This window comes from Cebus imitator, unplaced genomic scaffold (assembly GCF_001604975.1).
Source record: "Cebus imitator isolate Cc_AM_T3 unplaced genomic scaffold, Cebus_imitator-1.0 Scaffold10, whole genome shotgun sequence".
Lineage (NCBI taxonomy): Eukaryota > Metazoa > Chordata > Mammalia > Primates > Cebidae > Cebus > Cebus imitator.
The window spans coordinates 4,242,537-4,258,808 of NW_016107325.1; the positions used below are offsets into that span (position 1 = coordinate 4,242,537).

At 43.3% G+C, this 16,272-nt stretch overlaps 1 protein-coding gene across 1 annotated transcript in view; it reads right to left on the bottom strand.

The window, feature by feature from the left end:
* The window catches only part of LOC108316766 (lymphocyte antigen 75), a 145,377-nt gene extending 131,280 nt beyond the window's left edge, over positions 1 to 14,097 (bottom strand). The window contains 3 exon segments of the mRNA XM_017546868.2: positions 2,571 to 2,741; positions 7,352 to 7,723; positions 13,852 to 14,097. Of these exon segments, the coding sequence (XP_017402357.1) occupies positions 2,571 to 2,741; positions 7,352 to 7,723; positions 13,852 to 13,945 (637 nt within the window). The 5' untranslated portion in view covers positions 13,946 to 14,097.
* Positions 14,098 to 16,272: the final 2,175 nt, after the last annotated feature.

Here is a 16,272-nt window from a genome sequence, read left to right on the forward strand (position 1 = left end):
CAACAGAGATTCTGACATTTGGTAAAAACAAAATAGGGTGAATTTGCAAGAACACTGTCTAAAGGTTCATTGTTACCACTGAGGCCCTACACTTGTAAATCCAGAAGTATCCGGCAGGGGATGGCAGTGTGTTTGCTATACAACATGACCCCCATGATTTACAAGCCCTCAAGTTTTAGAAACTCACAATCTTGTTTCATCCATAAAAAGTAACTCCAGGAATCATATGAATGCATTAACACCACCCCTAAACCCTCAACATACACACAACACTCACAGGAGGCTAAAGGCACCAAGACACATCCCTTTCAAGGCAACAAGATACAGTGGAGGTAAATACGTACAGTGGGGAAGGAGGATAAGGAATCCATCACCAGTTTCCACAAAAATGTGGTCTGACCCTGACAGGTCATTTCATTCATCTGGGCCTGCTGCCTCTCACCTGAGAAACAGGGGTTTGCATTGGATAACCTCTAAGCAACTTTTCATAAATTTCTGATCCAAACGATAAGGAGAGTTAAATGAAGTTGATATCTGGCTGACCAAACTCTGCTTATTATCAATTACAGCTGAAGTAAGTACTGGCTTTTTCTATTTTAGTAGGTAGGTTACAGGTGTTGAGAAGGCTGGGCCTCTAATTAGATAATACTCAAAGTGTGGTCCCCAGACCAGCATCATCAGCATTACCTGGAAACTTGCTAATTTTAGGGGCCCCACCAAAAATCTACTAAATCAGAATCTCTGGGCCCTAGATATATGTGTTCTAACAAGCTCTCCAGGTGATTCTATTGCACCCTGAAATCTGAAGTCTTAACCCAGTATAATCTCTTCAAGTTGCATAGAACTCTGCATGCTGAAGCTCAGATTCCTGAAGGAGGGATCAGCATTACTAATACCACCTGGCTAGCTACTCAATGAGTTAGGATGGTATAGCTGTTTAGGGAAAGGACTTCATAGCCAGGCTTCCTGAGTCTGAATCCTAGCTCTGATATTTATTAGTTCTGTGATCTTAGGTAAGTTATGTATGTCCCTGTGCCTCACTGTGATCATCTGTAGAATGGGGATTAAATTATGGTACCTTTTAGGGTAGCTGTGAGGATTGAATGAGTTAATGTATATTGAGAGCCTGAAACAATATCTGACACCAGGCTGAGCCCTGTTAAGTATTAACTATTATTACTTAGGCCTGGAGCTCTTTCCTTTCTCTTTGCTATATTCTTTCAACCTATTGTCCATTAAGTAATATTTTGTGAGTACCTATCACATGTCAGCTGCTGTCATCCCCTGTAACTCTCACATAATTGGTGAGAAACTGTGTCTCAGTTGTGCCAGATAATGATGTAATTGCTACTTTGGTCTCTCTCTGTCTTTCTAAAGAACAGCAAATTCTTTAACAAATCCTGAACAGTTTGCTTCTAGTAAAAAGTAATGAGAAAAAGTACTCATGTACAATGAGTACAAATGACCAAAAGTACAAATGACCAATACACAAGAAAGGTGGAAGGAACAGTGTCACCAATTTTGAGAACCCCAGGAAGATCTATCTCTTCTCTTTCCAGCTCTTTACTTCAGGCCATAAATATACTTAAGACTTCACCATTTGAAAAGTGTTTCTCAACTGATCTCTCCCTCAAATTATCCTTTGCTCTTTTAAAAAAACATTATAGGAGGTCACTGTTTTGGACTAAGCTCCTGATCTAGGAGTCAAAAATCAAAATGGAGTCACCCATGCCAAAGTTCCGTGTCACCATACTGAAATGGAGTTCTTATCTGACCTTTTGAGAAATCAGAAAAGCAGACTGCCTAATTTCCCAAACAGGCCAGTTTCAATCTTTAATTGACCTGATAATGAAGTTCTCTGTGCTTTAATCCTTAACCTGAAGTCACCTGATGTTAACCAATCAATTATTTCTCTATTGCTCTGTTTCCCTGTCCATATCTTACATGGAAAGTTACTTTGAAATCACCAATCCACTCTTTGCTTTTTGTTTTTGTTTTCCTCAGCCCTATTTCTGTCTACAAAGCCAACCCCCTCTGTTCAATGAACTGGAACCCTTATAGTCCTCTATTTTTTAAATGAAGTGTTGCCTGATTCTAGAATTGCAATAAAGCCAAATGAGATCGTAACTACATAAATTTGCTGCAATTTTGTTCTTTGCCAACCGTCTCTTTTTCTTCTGCATGAAGCTTATGAGGCTTATTTCCTTCTGTTCATGCTTCAGTCCACTACAACCCAGCTTCTACCGCCTCTAGTCTTCCGAAACTGCTAAAGGTCAGCAGCAATTTCCCAACCGGGCCTGCCTTTTCCACACTTCCTCTCCCTGAGGTGCCTGTGCTGTCGAATACTCCTTCCTCCTCCTCCATGACACCATCCACCTTGGTTCACTTCCTGGCCTGCTTCTGAAGGCAAATCATACCTACACATTACCTCTCTCTTCTCCAAACTTACACGCCTTATCTGGGATAATATTTTTGCAGTCACTTTTGAGTCACTTTGAACTCTTCCTTCTCCCTGTTGCCTCATATAAATGTACTGCCTTTCTGCATGAAGTTTACCAGCCCATACATACCAGGCTTTAAGCAGATGCCCCACTTTCGGTCATATTCATAATTGGACGTGGTGGCACACCATGGCCCACTATGATCTTCATCAAGGATGCATTCATGATGCCAGGTCCCATCAATTAAGAATGGAAATTCACAAGGTCTCCCATAGGAGTTCCCATCTTTGGTATAGATCTCTGTGTTGGAAAGGAAGTTGGGGAAAAGAGAGTTAAAAACTGGGTAGTCAGCTTCAGTTGCCTAATTTCTAAAACGATTTTTAAAAGAAATACTGTTGTTTTCACTTAGAATATAATATCTGAGTATACGAATTCAGAGCATGGGTGTTCTCAGGTCTGGATTTGAATGCTGGCTCCCCACCGACCTGCAGGGTATCTGTGGGCAAGCTATCCAATTTCTAGTAGCCTCAGTTTCTGCTTTTGCAAACTGGGGATAGCACTCAGTGATCATCCATGTGAAGCTTCACTTATTGTGGTGTGATGAGGAGCTGAAAGAGCCTGGTTTGATCAGGTGAGGGTCTACTAACCCTGCTGTGGGCAACAGAGCACTTCACCAGAAAGGGTGCCCTGGCTGAGGTTAAATTTACCTCTATTTTATTTTCTTCAGAAAGTGCTGGAGCCAAAAAAATACCTGGGAACCACTGAGGGTGGGTGTGGACTTTGGAACCACCTGTGGAGTTAGAGAGATGGACGAACAGTCCCATTGCTCAGAGACTGGAGGTAGAATTGACACTGTGGTTTTTGAGGAAGTAAGAGGAAGAGCCGCTGAATTTCTGTGTTGATTCCTCCGGAGGAACAGGGCACTGTAATTGGGTTGTGAAAGAAGCAGCAGCAGCTTTAATGGGGCAGTCATGGGACCAGCTGGTGGCCAGTGAGGTAGTAGACGTGGTTTTTCTTTTAATTACTTTCTCTGGTACATGGAGAGGAGCTGGAAAGTAATTCCAATCTCAAATATGCCTGGAAATGCTAGAAAGAGCACTTGATGCTTATATCAATATTAATTCTCTTAAAAAAATTGTTTTTATAGAACAGCTAACCCTCTATCTCTTTTGTCACATTTTTCTAAATCTTCAATTTGTTAAAAGCCCCGGTCATTAACAGATCAAATAATGGCCATTAGGTAAATCATAGTAATTAGATCTTATCACCCTTTACCAGGCAATTAGGGTTCCTCAAAATGTCTCAAAGATTTGCTTAAAAGTGTGCTTAAGACAGTATTTGATTCTACTTTCTTTATTATTCTCAAGTGTCCATCTAAATGAAACATGAGGCCATTTAACAGCTTAGAATGTATTAAGCAGAACTACAGTAAAAGTCCTGCTCAGTACATTCTATAAGAAAAATCTGGAGGCTTTTCTTGGCAAATAATCTTTTAAAAATCACTGGTTTTGGTTTCCTATGTCATATAAATAGTTTTCAAAAGGGTACTTCTGTTAAAGAGTATATTTTATATGGATTCTGCTTATTACCTATGTTTTGGTTTTAACCATATCAAAAACCCCCAATAGCTCATGACTAATTTCTCTTTCCATGCCACAAACCTAAGAGGACAGTCTCTGAACACAGGATTGTTCCTTGTAGAACTATCCGTTTTATTCTAAAACCTTTGATTTTTGGAATACAAAATGCCTTGGTATACATTTCTGTCATTTGTTTTTTATCATAAACCTGTGAGATCATAGGGGAAGTATTTTACTTGTCTGGGAAATCCCCATTTTTGCAGTGTAGTCAAGTGAGACATTCAGGCACTCATCTGCAAGTGACAGGGATGAGAATGGGCTCTCTGATTAGTCTTGACCTATAAGGACAACTTGTGACATCAGTGGCTGTCAAGTTTCAAGTGGCTTCTCAAGTTTCAAATTGGATTTCATAGCTCAAAGCTGGGCTTCAATTAAAAAGCTCTCTACGTCACAATATATGCTTTGAAGAATGATAGGCATACAACCACCATACCAGAAGCAGCTAAATTATGCTAACTATTCACTAAGTTTTGCTCCCACACATTCTTTGCTGATGGGGACCTCTTATATGCCATGGGCTTCCTTAGCAAGACAGGTTTTCCTGAAAAGAATCTTTTCTGAATGTGTGAATTTGTGGTGACAACATCCTTAAAACAACAGCTTATTATGCAGTAGGTACACATTTGTGAGATGAAGTGATTATGCAGAAAACTGGCAAATTAATGTCATCAGAAACATGAGACAAAATAGTTTCAATGGATAAAGAGGTTGTTGGCAGGCTTCTAAGAGTTGCCCAGAATTCTGCAGCCACCCTACCACGAAAAGTCCATTCCTCTACATGATTCACCAAACATTCAAAATTTGAAAAGTACTAGTGAGATCAAGATATCTTAATGATATAAATGTACATCTACCTGGGTGCTAGTCAAAAGCAGTTTACTAATAAAATTTATACAACTTTGGTTTTCTCTGAGGTGAGCACGTTGCACACAGGATGGGAGTTGGGTTGAGGGGCAGCCCAAGGCACAATGATAAATTAATGTTCTTGTGTCACAAGCGAAAACCTTTTTTATACTGCTAAAGCCGAGGGAGAAAGAAAGAAGCTATGTTTGGGGAATGGAAAACTGGTTTTTGAGCCCGAGTTTTGAACAAGCTAAGTAACCTTGGACTTCCTTTTGTTGGGACTCGGATGTCTTGTATGTTTTGTTTCTATACTGCCAGATGAGAAGGTGGGGACAACAACCAGTATCAAGAGTCTGAGCGAGGAGTCCTAGAGAAAGTACCTAACTTAAGGCAGCAGTCCCTAACCTAAGAACAAGAAGGGACATACATAAATTGAAAAAGGGTGAATTGCCAGGACTTCATATTTGATTATATTGGAGTGGTGGACGAGGAAAGCCTGAAACCTCTACGGTGCCTTGCTGATTTCTGACATGTAGAACATAGATGGTACCGGTCACCTAGACAGAAACAGAGAAGAGGTGGCAGGTTTGGCCCTGGTTTCTGTGCAAGTTAAAACTTAAGGTATGCCTTGACTAGTCATAACTATACATGCTTTAAAAAAAAAGCTTTAGTGTTTCAAATATTGTATTTGAAAAGGTCAAGAAACATTTTATGACTGTGGGCTATGCTGGTGGCATTGCTTAACTCTCGCTGAATGGTCCCCTGGGTGGGTCCTTAACCTTTTTTGTGCCACTGATCACTTGGCAGATGAGTGAAACCCACAGTCCCCATCTCAGAAGAACATTAGAAATGCGTAAATAAAACACATAGGATAAAAATGAAAACCAATTATATTGAAATGAAGACACTCCGGAGACTGAGGGAGTTTAAGATTACAACTATGCCCACCAAAAGAATTAGATCAAGAGACTAAAAGAACCCTGCCAAGAAAATTATCCATTCTGATCCCTGGACAAATACAATAAAACAAGTTAAATCCAATTCAAAAGGCATTTTGTTTGGCTCTGTGTTTTCTCTTAGTTGGCAAGTTGGAGAAGGGCTTTTGTGGCACAGAATTTAAATTTACCTTTAAGTCATATCCAGAAAGCAACTGCTTTACTTTTAGGAGGAAGCTGGCTCACAGAAACAGATTGTCAATTATTCAAAGGTCAGGGATTGACAAAAAGGAAACCCCCATCTCTAATTCTCTAATATTTCTCTATAATAATGGAACTTGACATTCTCAGAATAATTTCTTCATCTTCACTAGGAAATAGACTAGAAAGAAAAACGTGTGTGGATGTATAATGGAAAGTATGGGAGCAAAGCTGCTATCCTGACTTTGAAGCCAAATTTAGCTTAAATTAGCTTTAAGAGAAGAAGAAAGCCATTGTAAAGCTAGAGGAGTTTGTAAAGAAAGACAAGGGAAAATAATAGGACTTAGACGACATAATTATATACCTATTGATACTTGGTGTAATTTAGAGCAACATAATGAAAAATATTTGCTTGGGTGATAGCCAATTACATTTAGTGGTTAAAAAAATAAATCTACTCATTCTTTAACTTGGAAATTAGTTGCAATCCAGTCCCTAGACTCCAAGCTAAGTCCATGGCTAGCTCCCCCTAAGACAATATTCATAAAGTTATTTTTGGAAGCAACAGAAAAACTCTCTTAAAATGCTGAATCATAAATATAAATATCAAAATTTGGTTGCCATGCCAAAAGCGAAAATAAATAAGGAAATCCACTCAAAGTTTTCCCATGTTATGTAGGCAAGGGAAAATACATTTTTCCTCCTTCTCCTTCTTTTCTTTTTTAAGAGATGGGGTCTCACCATGCTGCCCAGGCTGAAGTGCAGTGGCTATTCACAAGTGTGATCATTACACACTGCAACCCTGAATTCCTGTGCTTAAGTGATCCTGCTGCCTCAGTCTCTCAAGAAGCTGGAACTACAACCATGCACCACTACACCTGGCCTTTCTTCTTCTTCTTTTAAAACTTAGAATAAGATCAACATTATTAGATCATTTGACTTTTAGCCTGTAAAAAGATTTCCTGTTAATCTAATGTTTCCTTTCCTCTAGGGTTCAGAAGACCATCAGAGGAAGTACATAGCTCTCTGATGAAATCCCAGGTTTATCACAACATGGCTGTGTGACCTCAGACAAGGCACTTAACCTTTCCTAGCCTTACCTGCAAAGTAGGGGCAAATACCATGGACATGTAAGAATGTCACTCAAAGTAACTGCACAGTGCCTGGAACTGAAGAGCTTGCTCACTGCCCTTACCAATGTACAACTCTATTTTTACTAAATTGTGCATGTTCAATGCCATTAGTGACAAGCACAACAGCAAATCGGTCAAAGTCCCTCTCTAATACTCACCATGATAAGGCTGATCACAAAGGCTTTCCTCTGAGCCTCCTTTCTTCCAGACATCAGATGCATTCCAGATTGCCGTGCCGTGTCCATTCTTGAGAGCCAGCCGATACTGGGCAGCACCATACAGAGAGTGGTGCTCACATTTCCACCACAGCATGGCACTGGAGTCACAGCTGAACATTCGCAAGAAATCCACTGGTTTGGTAATATCTAGGCCAAGGCACTTCTGGGATTTCAAATGAAAGAGCCGATGCTGGGACACCCACTTCCATAACATGTCCCCAGTTTCATCACAGTCTTTTGCTACTATCCAGCTATTCAGTGGCTTGATGCACTTGCCTGAGTTTTGATGGACGATGGTGAAGGGGTCATTACCTGAGTCAGATGGACAGACAGATTCTGGATTATGTGGTTGAAGTACCTTGCTCCCTGCCTGCTGAGGAGAGTCTGAGCACCACTGTACTGTTGCCGCCCTCAGATCGTTCCCACCCTTTATATGCTGTAGTGGACCATGCAAGGTGGGAAGTGGTGACCAGAGAGGCACTGCAGCATGTGGGGTCAGTCAGAGCATGGAATCTAGAGCCCAGTCAGCCTAGGTCCATATTTTGCTGCTGCTACTTATTAGTCATAGGATCAGGGCAAATCGTTTAATCTCTGGGCTCCAGTTTTCTCACTTGGAAAATGGAGCTTACTTCATATGGTGGGTGTGAGCACAAAGCAGCTAATCCATGTAAAGCATGTAGAGGAGCATGTATATGTGTTGTTGCTATTCCATGAAACATTTTCTTCCCTTCTCATTTAATAAGATAAAAGAAGCTCTTTTTTCATCTCAATGAAAAGTATCCGAGTCTATCTGGGACCGTAATTCTGCCTTGCTTCCATGTTAGCTACTATGGCAGGGTAAATTATTACAGGAAAAATCGATGCTTAACACAGCATGTTCACTATATGTTCCTTTCTTCAGATCCAAGTATGTAGTGAGGCCTCTGTGCTCTCCTGCCTTAGGGCAAGTTCGTGTGGTCACTAAAAAGGAAAATTTAAGGGAAATCTTAAAGGTCACTTCCCCCTATATATTTTTTGGCGGCCTACATTCATTGCGGCATCTCAGAGGAAATGGGGAAAATTTTGAGGGAGCAGCAGATCAGTGGGTATAGAAACTGGAAGAAATAGAGGTCTGGGTTCTGAGGATAAGGGAACCTGTGTCCAGCTCCATTGTGGCACCCTCAGGAAGGTGACAGGACCTGGGGAAAGGCTGGGGGGACTGACTTTGTAGATCACCTAAGAAGGCTGAACCCCAAACTCCAGGAACTACCAGAGTGATGACTGATGAGTCTTGAGCTACCAGATTCAAGATCCTGTGGGTTTGGACAATGAGAAACCCAGAAGTAACCAGTGGGATCCAATGCCTAAAGAAGGATCCTCCCTGAATGTTCCCCTGGCACTTTGCATGAGCTGGGAAAGACCCCAGTAAGGACAGTTATTGAAGTTCTGGCAACCTGGTGGAATGGGAGCTCAGAATAAAATTGAATCTAGTTTTCTGAAAATAAAGTAAAGCATTTTTTCTTACACTCCTGAGTTTGTGGAATAAGATTGACATCTGTTACCACAAATTATAATCGGACAGTTTGGTTAGTTTTTTACAAAGGAACATTTTAAACAAGTTATAGCACAGGTCATCATGTTGGTAAGAGTAAAGCTGAAATATTTGACACATGCTTAAGCAATCACTGTCAATGAACCAGAGTTCAGCAGAAAGACCCATAAAATTTTGGTTCCCAAAAGGCACTTTCACTTTGATACCGGCGTCACAGTCACTGGTTTCACTAACATCAGATGCTTTTCTTAGTAATAATTGAAAGGCTTTCAGAGTTAAAAATTCCCATACCAGGGACAGGTGACTTGAGGGGAATTTTACCATGTAAATAATAACTATAAAATTAACTCTGACTGCAGCTTGAACTTTGGATGGATTTTTTTTTTAAATATCAGAAGCAACAAGAGAAACAAAAAGAACAACAAAAATTATTTAAAGTTTAAAGTTATTTCTGCTTTTAAATCTGAATTTTAAAAGTATTCCACAGGGCTGCAGCCAAGGATGTTTGCCATAGCAGCTTTCATCCCTCACACTTTTTTTTTTTTTTTTTTAAGATGGAGTCTCGCTCTGTTGTCCAGGCTGGAGTTCAGTGGTGTGATCTCAGCTCACTGCAACCTCCATCTCCCAGGTTCAAGTGACTATTATGCCTCAGCCTCCCAAGTAGCTGGGATTACAGGTGCCCACCACCACGCCCAGGTAATTTTCGTATTTTTAGACAAGGTTTCACCGTGTTGGCCAGGCTGGTCTCAAACTCCTGACCTCAGGTGATCTGCCTGCCTTGGCCTCCCAAAGTGCTGGGATTACAGGCATGAGCCACCGTGCCTGGCCACATCCCCCACACTTTCTTCTTTGACATCCCTCTGGCATTTTCTATGTAATGGACACAGGCTGGAAGGACAGTCAACAAAAAAGGAAAATATACTACCTTATAAGATTCCTACTTACACTTTCTCTCATGGCCTTCTCCCACAATTCAATAGCTACTCAGAGCTTCGATCTACATATTTTCGAAATCATTGTCTCTCGCCTCTCCAAAATAAATCTTGCATTCCAAAGTATCAAAAATTACAGAAGAAAAAAGAAGTCTCCTCCTGCAGGAGACGTGGCCATCACCATTGTTGGAAACATCCCCTCTCCTGCCCTGTAGTTTTGCTGCTCTCTTTCCTGGGCATTCTACTTTGTGCACTCTATCCCAAACAGGTGAACCAGGAAGCAGCAGCTTTGCCTTTCTTTGCAGTTTGCAGTTCTAGATTTTTCAAAGTTTTTGTAGAATCCAATGGATTAGCTATATTTCTTTGTAAAGTGGAAAGAGCAGGAGATAGGGGTCCTAGATTAAAGACCTACCTCTGCTACCAGTTAGCTGGGAGAACTTGGGGAAGCTACAATTTCCCAGTGTCTTTGTATCTTCAAATATAAGATGAAAGCAGTCCAGTACAAGGTTCTAAAAGCCATTTCCAGTGCTAACATCCTCTGCTTTCACAAGATAGTATCCTTAGCCTTGTAGGTTCATTCATTGCATATTATTCTTGAAGAGGTGTCCATGAATTTATTACGTCATGCTACTGCTCATAGCATTTCAGGTCATTCTTTTGTTTGTGAGACAAGGGAGGTCTCACACTGTCACCTAGGCTGGTGTGCAGTGGTGATCACAGCTTACTGCAGCCTCAACCTCCAAGGCTCAAGTGATCTTCTCATCTTAGACTCCCGAGTAGCTGGGACCACAGGCACAAGCCATCACATCTGGCTAACTTTTTTATTTTTGGTAGAGACAAGGTCTTACTTTGTTGCTCAGGCTACTTTAGAATGTCTAGGCTCAAGCAATCTTCCCACCTTGGCCTCCCAAAGTGCTGGGATTACAGGTATGAGTCACGGCACCCAGCCCATTTCAAGCCATTCTAATCTCACTTGTATCAGGCATGTGCACTGAAGTTACAGTTCTGTTTTATAAATATTTTTTGGAAGAGAAAGAATTATCCTTTTCTACTTTATACACATTTTTACTTCTACACATTTTTACTTCTGGACACCTGTGCACTTAACAACCATGTAGCAACTCTAAAACACTACAGGAGAGGTGTGGAGGAGCCACATGTTAAAGTGGAGCTGCTGAGCTTCCTAACAAACTGCTACATCTCTGAATATAGATATTTTTCTCAGACTAACCCCTCATTTGAACCCAGTATGCAATTTCAATGTTTGACACTTACAGTGATGACTTACTATAGATATTATTGATATACTTAAAGGAAACTTACTAGTCTCCATATATAATGTACATATATGCATGCATTAGATAGGAAGAGTCCTATCCTTTCATGATGTTTCTCCATATCTTTCTTTACCCTTAGCAGGAGCTGTTCAATCTGCCTCAGTCTTATGACATTTATCAGGATAGTAGGTTGAAGAGTGGGAAGGAGGACTGAGAAAGTGTGAACATAATCCCTTATAATTACAGAGATTGTATAAAACTTATTTTATAAAATAGATTCTTTATTCATAGCTTCTTATTGTATCTTGTTCACTTCACAATGTTATACCAGTCCTCAATGAAGGTTTAATATTTACCTCCAAATATAATCTTGGGACAAATCTAAAGGCAGAAGTTGGTGAAAAGCAGCCTCATCACTCCCTAGATGCATTTTGTATATGCTTCATTTTATATAAATTCTCCAGTGGTGTTTGAGAGAAAATGGCTAAGTAGCACTACCAAAAATTGAAAATGAATTTTTAGTAATTTTACATCCATCAAAGGAAAAGAATCTCTCAGTGTTTTCTTATTGTCTGATCACTAAATAATTCCTGCCTTATAAGCCCTAGACAAAAGAGCTTCACACATTCCAAAGAGAAGCTACATATTGACATTTATAACCACAGACAAATGGATAGGGAAATAGCTTGTGAAAACAAGAAGGATGAAGATGGCAGCATTTATAATTTCGGAGGGACTGTACATAGATCACATATTAAGCATTTTGTAGAGTCTCTACCATGTGTTCAGAATGTACAGGTAGGTGCAGCAGGAGAGAATCAGAAATCTAGGTTAGTTCAAAAACAGGTCCTGAAAGTGACAGTTGGGTCCATGGCAATGTCCTGGGAATCAGAAAGTCTTCAAGCACGATTGGGGGGTGTTGGAGTCCTCAGGAGTCCCTAACAGATTGGGTTACTTCAAACTGTTAACTCTCCAAGCAGGCAAAAATGTAAACAAAGCACCTGGCATCGCCCCAAGGACAGAGAGGTGCTCCTTCAGTGATTGAGTGATCGAGGCCACCGGCACAAGCCTAGCCATGCACATGTGATGAGGTGCATACCATCACTAGCATCATGAAGCGGACGCTTTGCCAAACAATTGAGCCAAATGGCTGGGGGTTCAAAATTCCAGTATTTCCCCTAACAAGGCCACAGGTCTGGTCTAAGGGTGACAGAAAATCTATCAGAGCAGCTGCTAGGTGTAAGGAAGGACGCAGAATAACAAAACCTGTGGGGACCTAGCACAGGAAGAACAGAGTTAAACCTGGTGCTTTTTGCTTTGGGTCAATGAGAAAGGGCAGTGATTGCAGAGATTGAAAGGATTAAGGAAATCTTGAAATTTGTGAAGGAGATAAAAACAGGACTGAAGCAGATGTAGATGGGAACCAAGAGGTTAGTGATTGAAAGGTTACCGCATTTTCACTGTAGTTAGGTGCTGCAGTGAACTTTTCCACCTTGGATCGTGGGGCAGGCAGAAAAATTCTCAAGGCAAAAAAAAAAAAAAAATCTTATTTTTAATGATTCTTTTGGTAGTTCCTAGCACACAGGGTCAAAGGAGAATAGAGAAGTGTGACTCAGAGCAGGGTCCATTTACAGGTCCTTGCTGTAGATAGGATGGTGCCACTCACACTCAGAAATCTCTTCCCATCACTTGAAAGAAGTCTAAACCAGCTGGTAGTTTAGATGAAAAGAAAATAAGAGGCACCAACAATTTAGTGTTTTTCAAACTGCCTGAACCATCTTTTCCTTCCTCAAACAAGCACGATAACAGAAGCGGCCCGTGGGGGATGGCCCACTGAATGCCCATGATACAGCCCAACCAAGAGCCAAAGTCCTCTGCACACCTCTCGCCCAGGCAAAAAGAGAAAGTAAAAGTATACGGTTGCTGCCAAGGGGTGTGGTGGGTGGGACTGGCACTACGCTGAACATCAATGAAGGGTGCCTGTTTCTGGTCCTGCTTCCGCAGTGAGAGGCAGCAGGTCCCCAGGCAGGCGACTTGCACTTCAGTGTGGGGCTGTCAGCCTTAGGGAGCGGGGTCGTTTGGAGCTGATAAACCATTGAGAAGAAACTTTTGCTGCTCTAGGCGGCAGGTGAGGGCATCATAGCTGACTCTTGGTCTTGGTCACTTTCGGAGGAGATCGTTTACTTAATCTTTCTTTCTGACGTGCACCGTGGGCGCAGTGAAGTCCGGGAATCGTTGGGAATCCTTGGCGCTGTGGATGGAGGCTCCTCTTGACACTGTGGCCAAGGTGACCAAGGGGCGAAGGAAGGGCGAGAACCGGCGGGATAGGACGCAGAGGGCAGATGGGGAACCTCATACTCCAGCAATATTTTAGAAGAGAGACGACGGAGCAGGGCACCCGCCCGGAAAAGCCTCCGTGCGCCTCCTCTACGGTGGACCGCACGCGTCCCCTCAGCACCAGAAGGGTCTTGCCCTCCCACACCCACCGCGCCCTCCTCAGGGCCCCCGAGGGCACTGGGGAGCCTCCTCCGCCGGACCTCCCCTAGCTCACCCGTCCGGCTCCAGAGACCCCACACTCCGCCCCACGCAAAGCAGCCGTGACCTGTCCCGGGGGCGCAAGCCTGCCCCGGGCTGGAGAGGTGGCAGAGTTTCGGCGTCGGGGTCCCCAGCTAACTGCGGGGCGGACGTGCCCGCGGTTACCTGCGTGGCCAGAGGGCTCTGCGAGCTCGAAGCAACAGAGGAGAAGTATGAGGAGCCCCACCACGCGGCGAGGGGTCGTCCAGCGCGTCTTCATCCTGAGCGGGCGCAAGCCGTCTGGCCGGGTCCTCGGACGCACGCGGCACCCGCCCCTCCTGCCGAGCACGGCCTGCCCCGCCGGCGCTGAAGTCCAGGCACCTGGGGGCGCCCGGGCCCCGGCCCTGGCCCGGCCCACGCCGCCCTCGGCCAATCAGACGTGTGTCTCCTCTGCCCCGGGGCGGGGCGGGCCAGCTGCGGGAAATAAAGGGGGCGGGGCGCTGGATACCTGCGTGGGGTGGGACCCGCGAGGAAGAAGGAAGTGCAAGTCTGTGGGAGAGCCTGGCGCCACCAGGCTACTGCACTGGAGGGTTCGGTCCCCGCCTCTTCATCAGCTAAGCTGGGAAGATGCGGCCCTTACTGGAACTTGGCACTGTCCTGGTGGGTGGGTTCAGTCAGTTTAAGACCTTGTCCTCTGCCTAGCGCACCGTGGTCAGGGAAGACTTCTCCATTCCAGCCTGGACTGGAAAGGGACCCACGATCCCTTCCTCCCCCGAGGAGGAAGTGAGCACCTGCCGTGTGGGTGGCTGCGGTCAAGTCTAAGAATTCAGTCGTCCTTGGCAACATCTTGGGTATTTTGATAGTGCAAACAAAGGTGGGATAATGGTACACTACAGTTCAACTCATAGTTGTTAAAAAATTAAAAGCAAGAATTACCAGAGTGACCAAACGACACTTCCAAGGATGATTTATGCTTTATAACAATTTGACCTTTGAGAGTAAGCTCTTTGCTTAATAATTTAATGATAATAATAATAAGCTGGTAGAAATGTAGAAGTCTGTTATGCAGAACCAGAAATTTCATATCCTACTTACTCTCTTCTTCTGGACACTGCTATCATTATGCCAAATTCTTAATGACCTAAGTTGCTCTAAAGTGAATGTTTTATACTTTTAAATCCCATCTTTGCTGAGCACATAATGTGTACTTGAGGTGGCCTTCATCCTTGTTGCATGAGGATGCAAAGACCTAGGTTGCTCTTCCTGACTCCCACTGCCAAGGCTTTACAGATAGGCTCCCAAACCTGCCCTGGTTCTGTCCTCTCCCCAGGCTCTGCCCTTTCAGTTGTGTAGATATAGTGAGCACTTAACCAACACAAGATCTGGGAATGCCATGGGATAGGAGGACAAAAAGACAACATCCCTGCCCTCCCATGAGTACTGGAGAGACTAAGGCACTGTGATGGATGATATTGTCAATTTGATTGGATTGAAGGATGCAAAACATTGTTCCTCGATGTGTCTGTGAGAGTGTTGCCAAAGTGGATTAACATTTGAGTCAGTGGACTGGGAGTGGCAGACCTGCCGTCAATCTGGGTGGGCACCATCTAATCAGCTGCCAGCATGGCTAGAATAAAAGAAGGCAGAAGTTGGAAGGACTTGACTGGCTGAGTCTCCTGGCCTTCATCTTTCTCCCGTGCTGGATGCTTCCTGCACTCAAACATCAGACTCCAGGTTCTTCAAGTTTTGGGCTCCTGGATACCAGTAGTTTGTCAGGGGATCTCCTGTGACACAGACTGAAGGCTTTGCCCACAGAATGAAGGCTGCACTGTTGGCTTCCCTACTTTGAGGTTTTGGGTCTTGGACTGGCTTCTTTGTTCCTCAGCTTGCAGATGGCCTATTGTGGGACTTCACCTTGTGATTGTATGAGTCAATACTCCCTAATAAACTCCCTTTCATATACATCCCTCTAGAGAACCCTAATACAGGCACACAGAGTGACACAGGGCAGAATAAAGGGGGAGACCCTGACAAAACTTGAAGGAAGGCAACATCTTAGCTAGAGCAGGTACAGCTGGTGGGAGAAAAGTAGTGACAGAGCAGAGGCCAGAAAATGCAAGCAGCATCAGAAGATAAGTCAAAAGTCCAGGGTAGCTGACCTGCAAGGGGTGTGTCTGTGAGAGAGATGAAAGTGGGTGTGGTGGGGGCTCCAGTGGAAATGACAGCAGGAAGGTGAGTTATGTCTGTTGTGCGAAGGGCCTTGACTTTATTCTAAGGAACTTTATTCTAAGATGAGAAGTTCTGAGAAGGAGAAACTGCCACTGATCTGATCCCTCTACCTCTGTAAGTGCCTGCCTTTTTTCTGATCCTGCCCACCTTGGAGCTTCTTGAAGGCAGTGGTCTTGTGGTATTCATTATCACATCCTCAACACTGGGCACAGGGCCTGTCCCAGAGTGAGCTCTCAATAAATGTTAATCAATGAATGGATTCCTAGGGCCACCACCTTAGCTTAGGGCCATATAAGCTCCTGCTTGCATTATATTGCAATAATTTCTCAACTGACCTCACTGCCAACAGTTATTATCCTCTCTGGCAAATGAATCCTT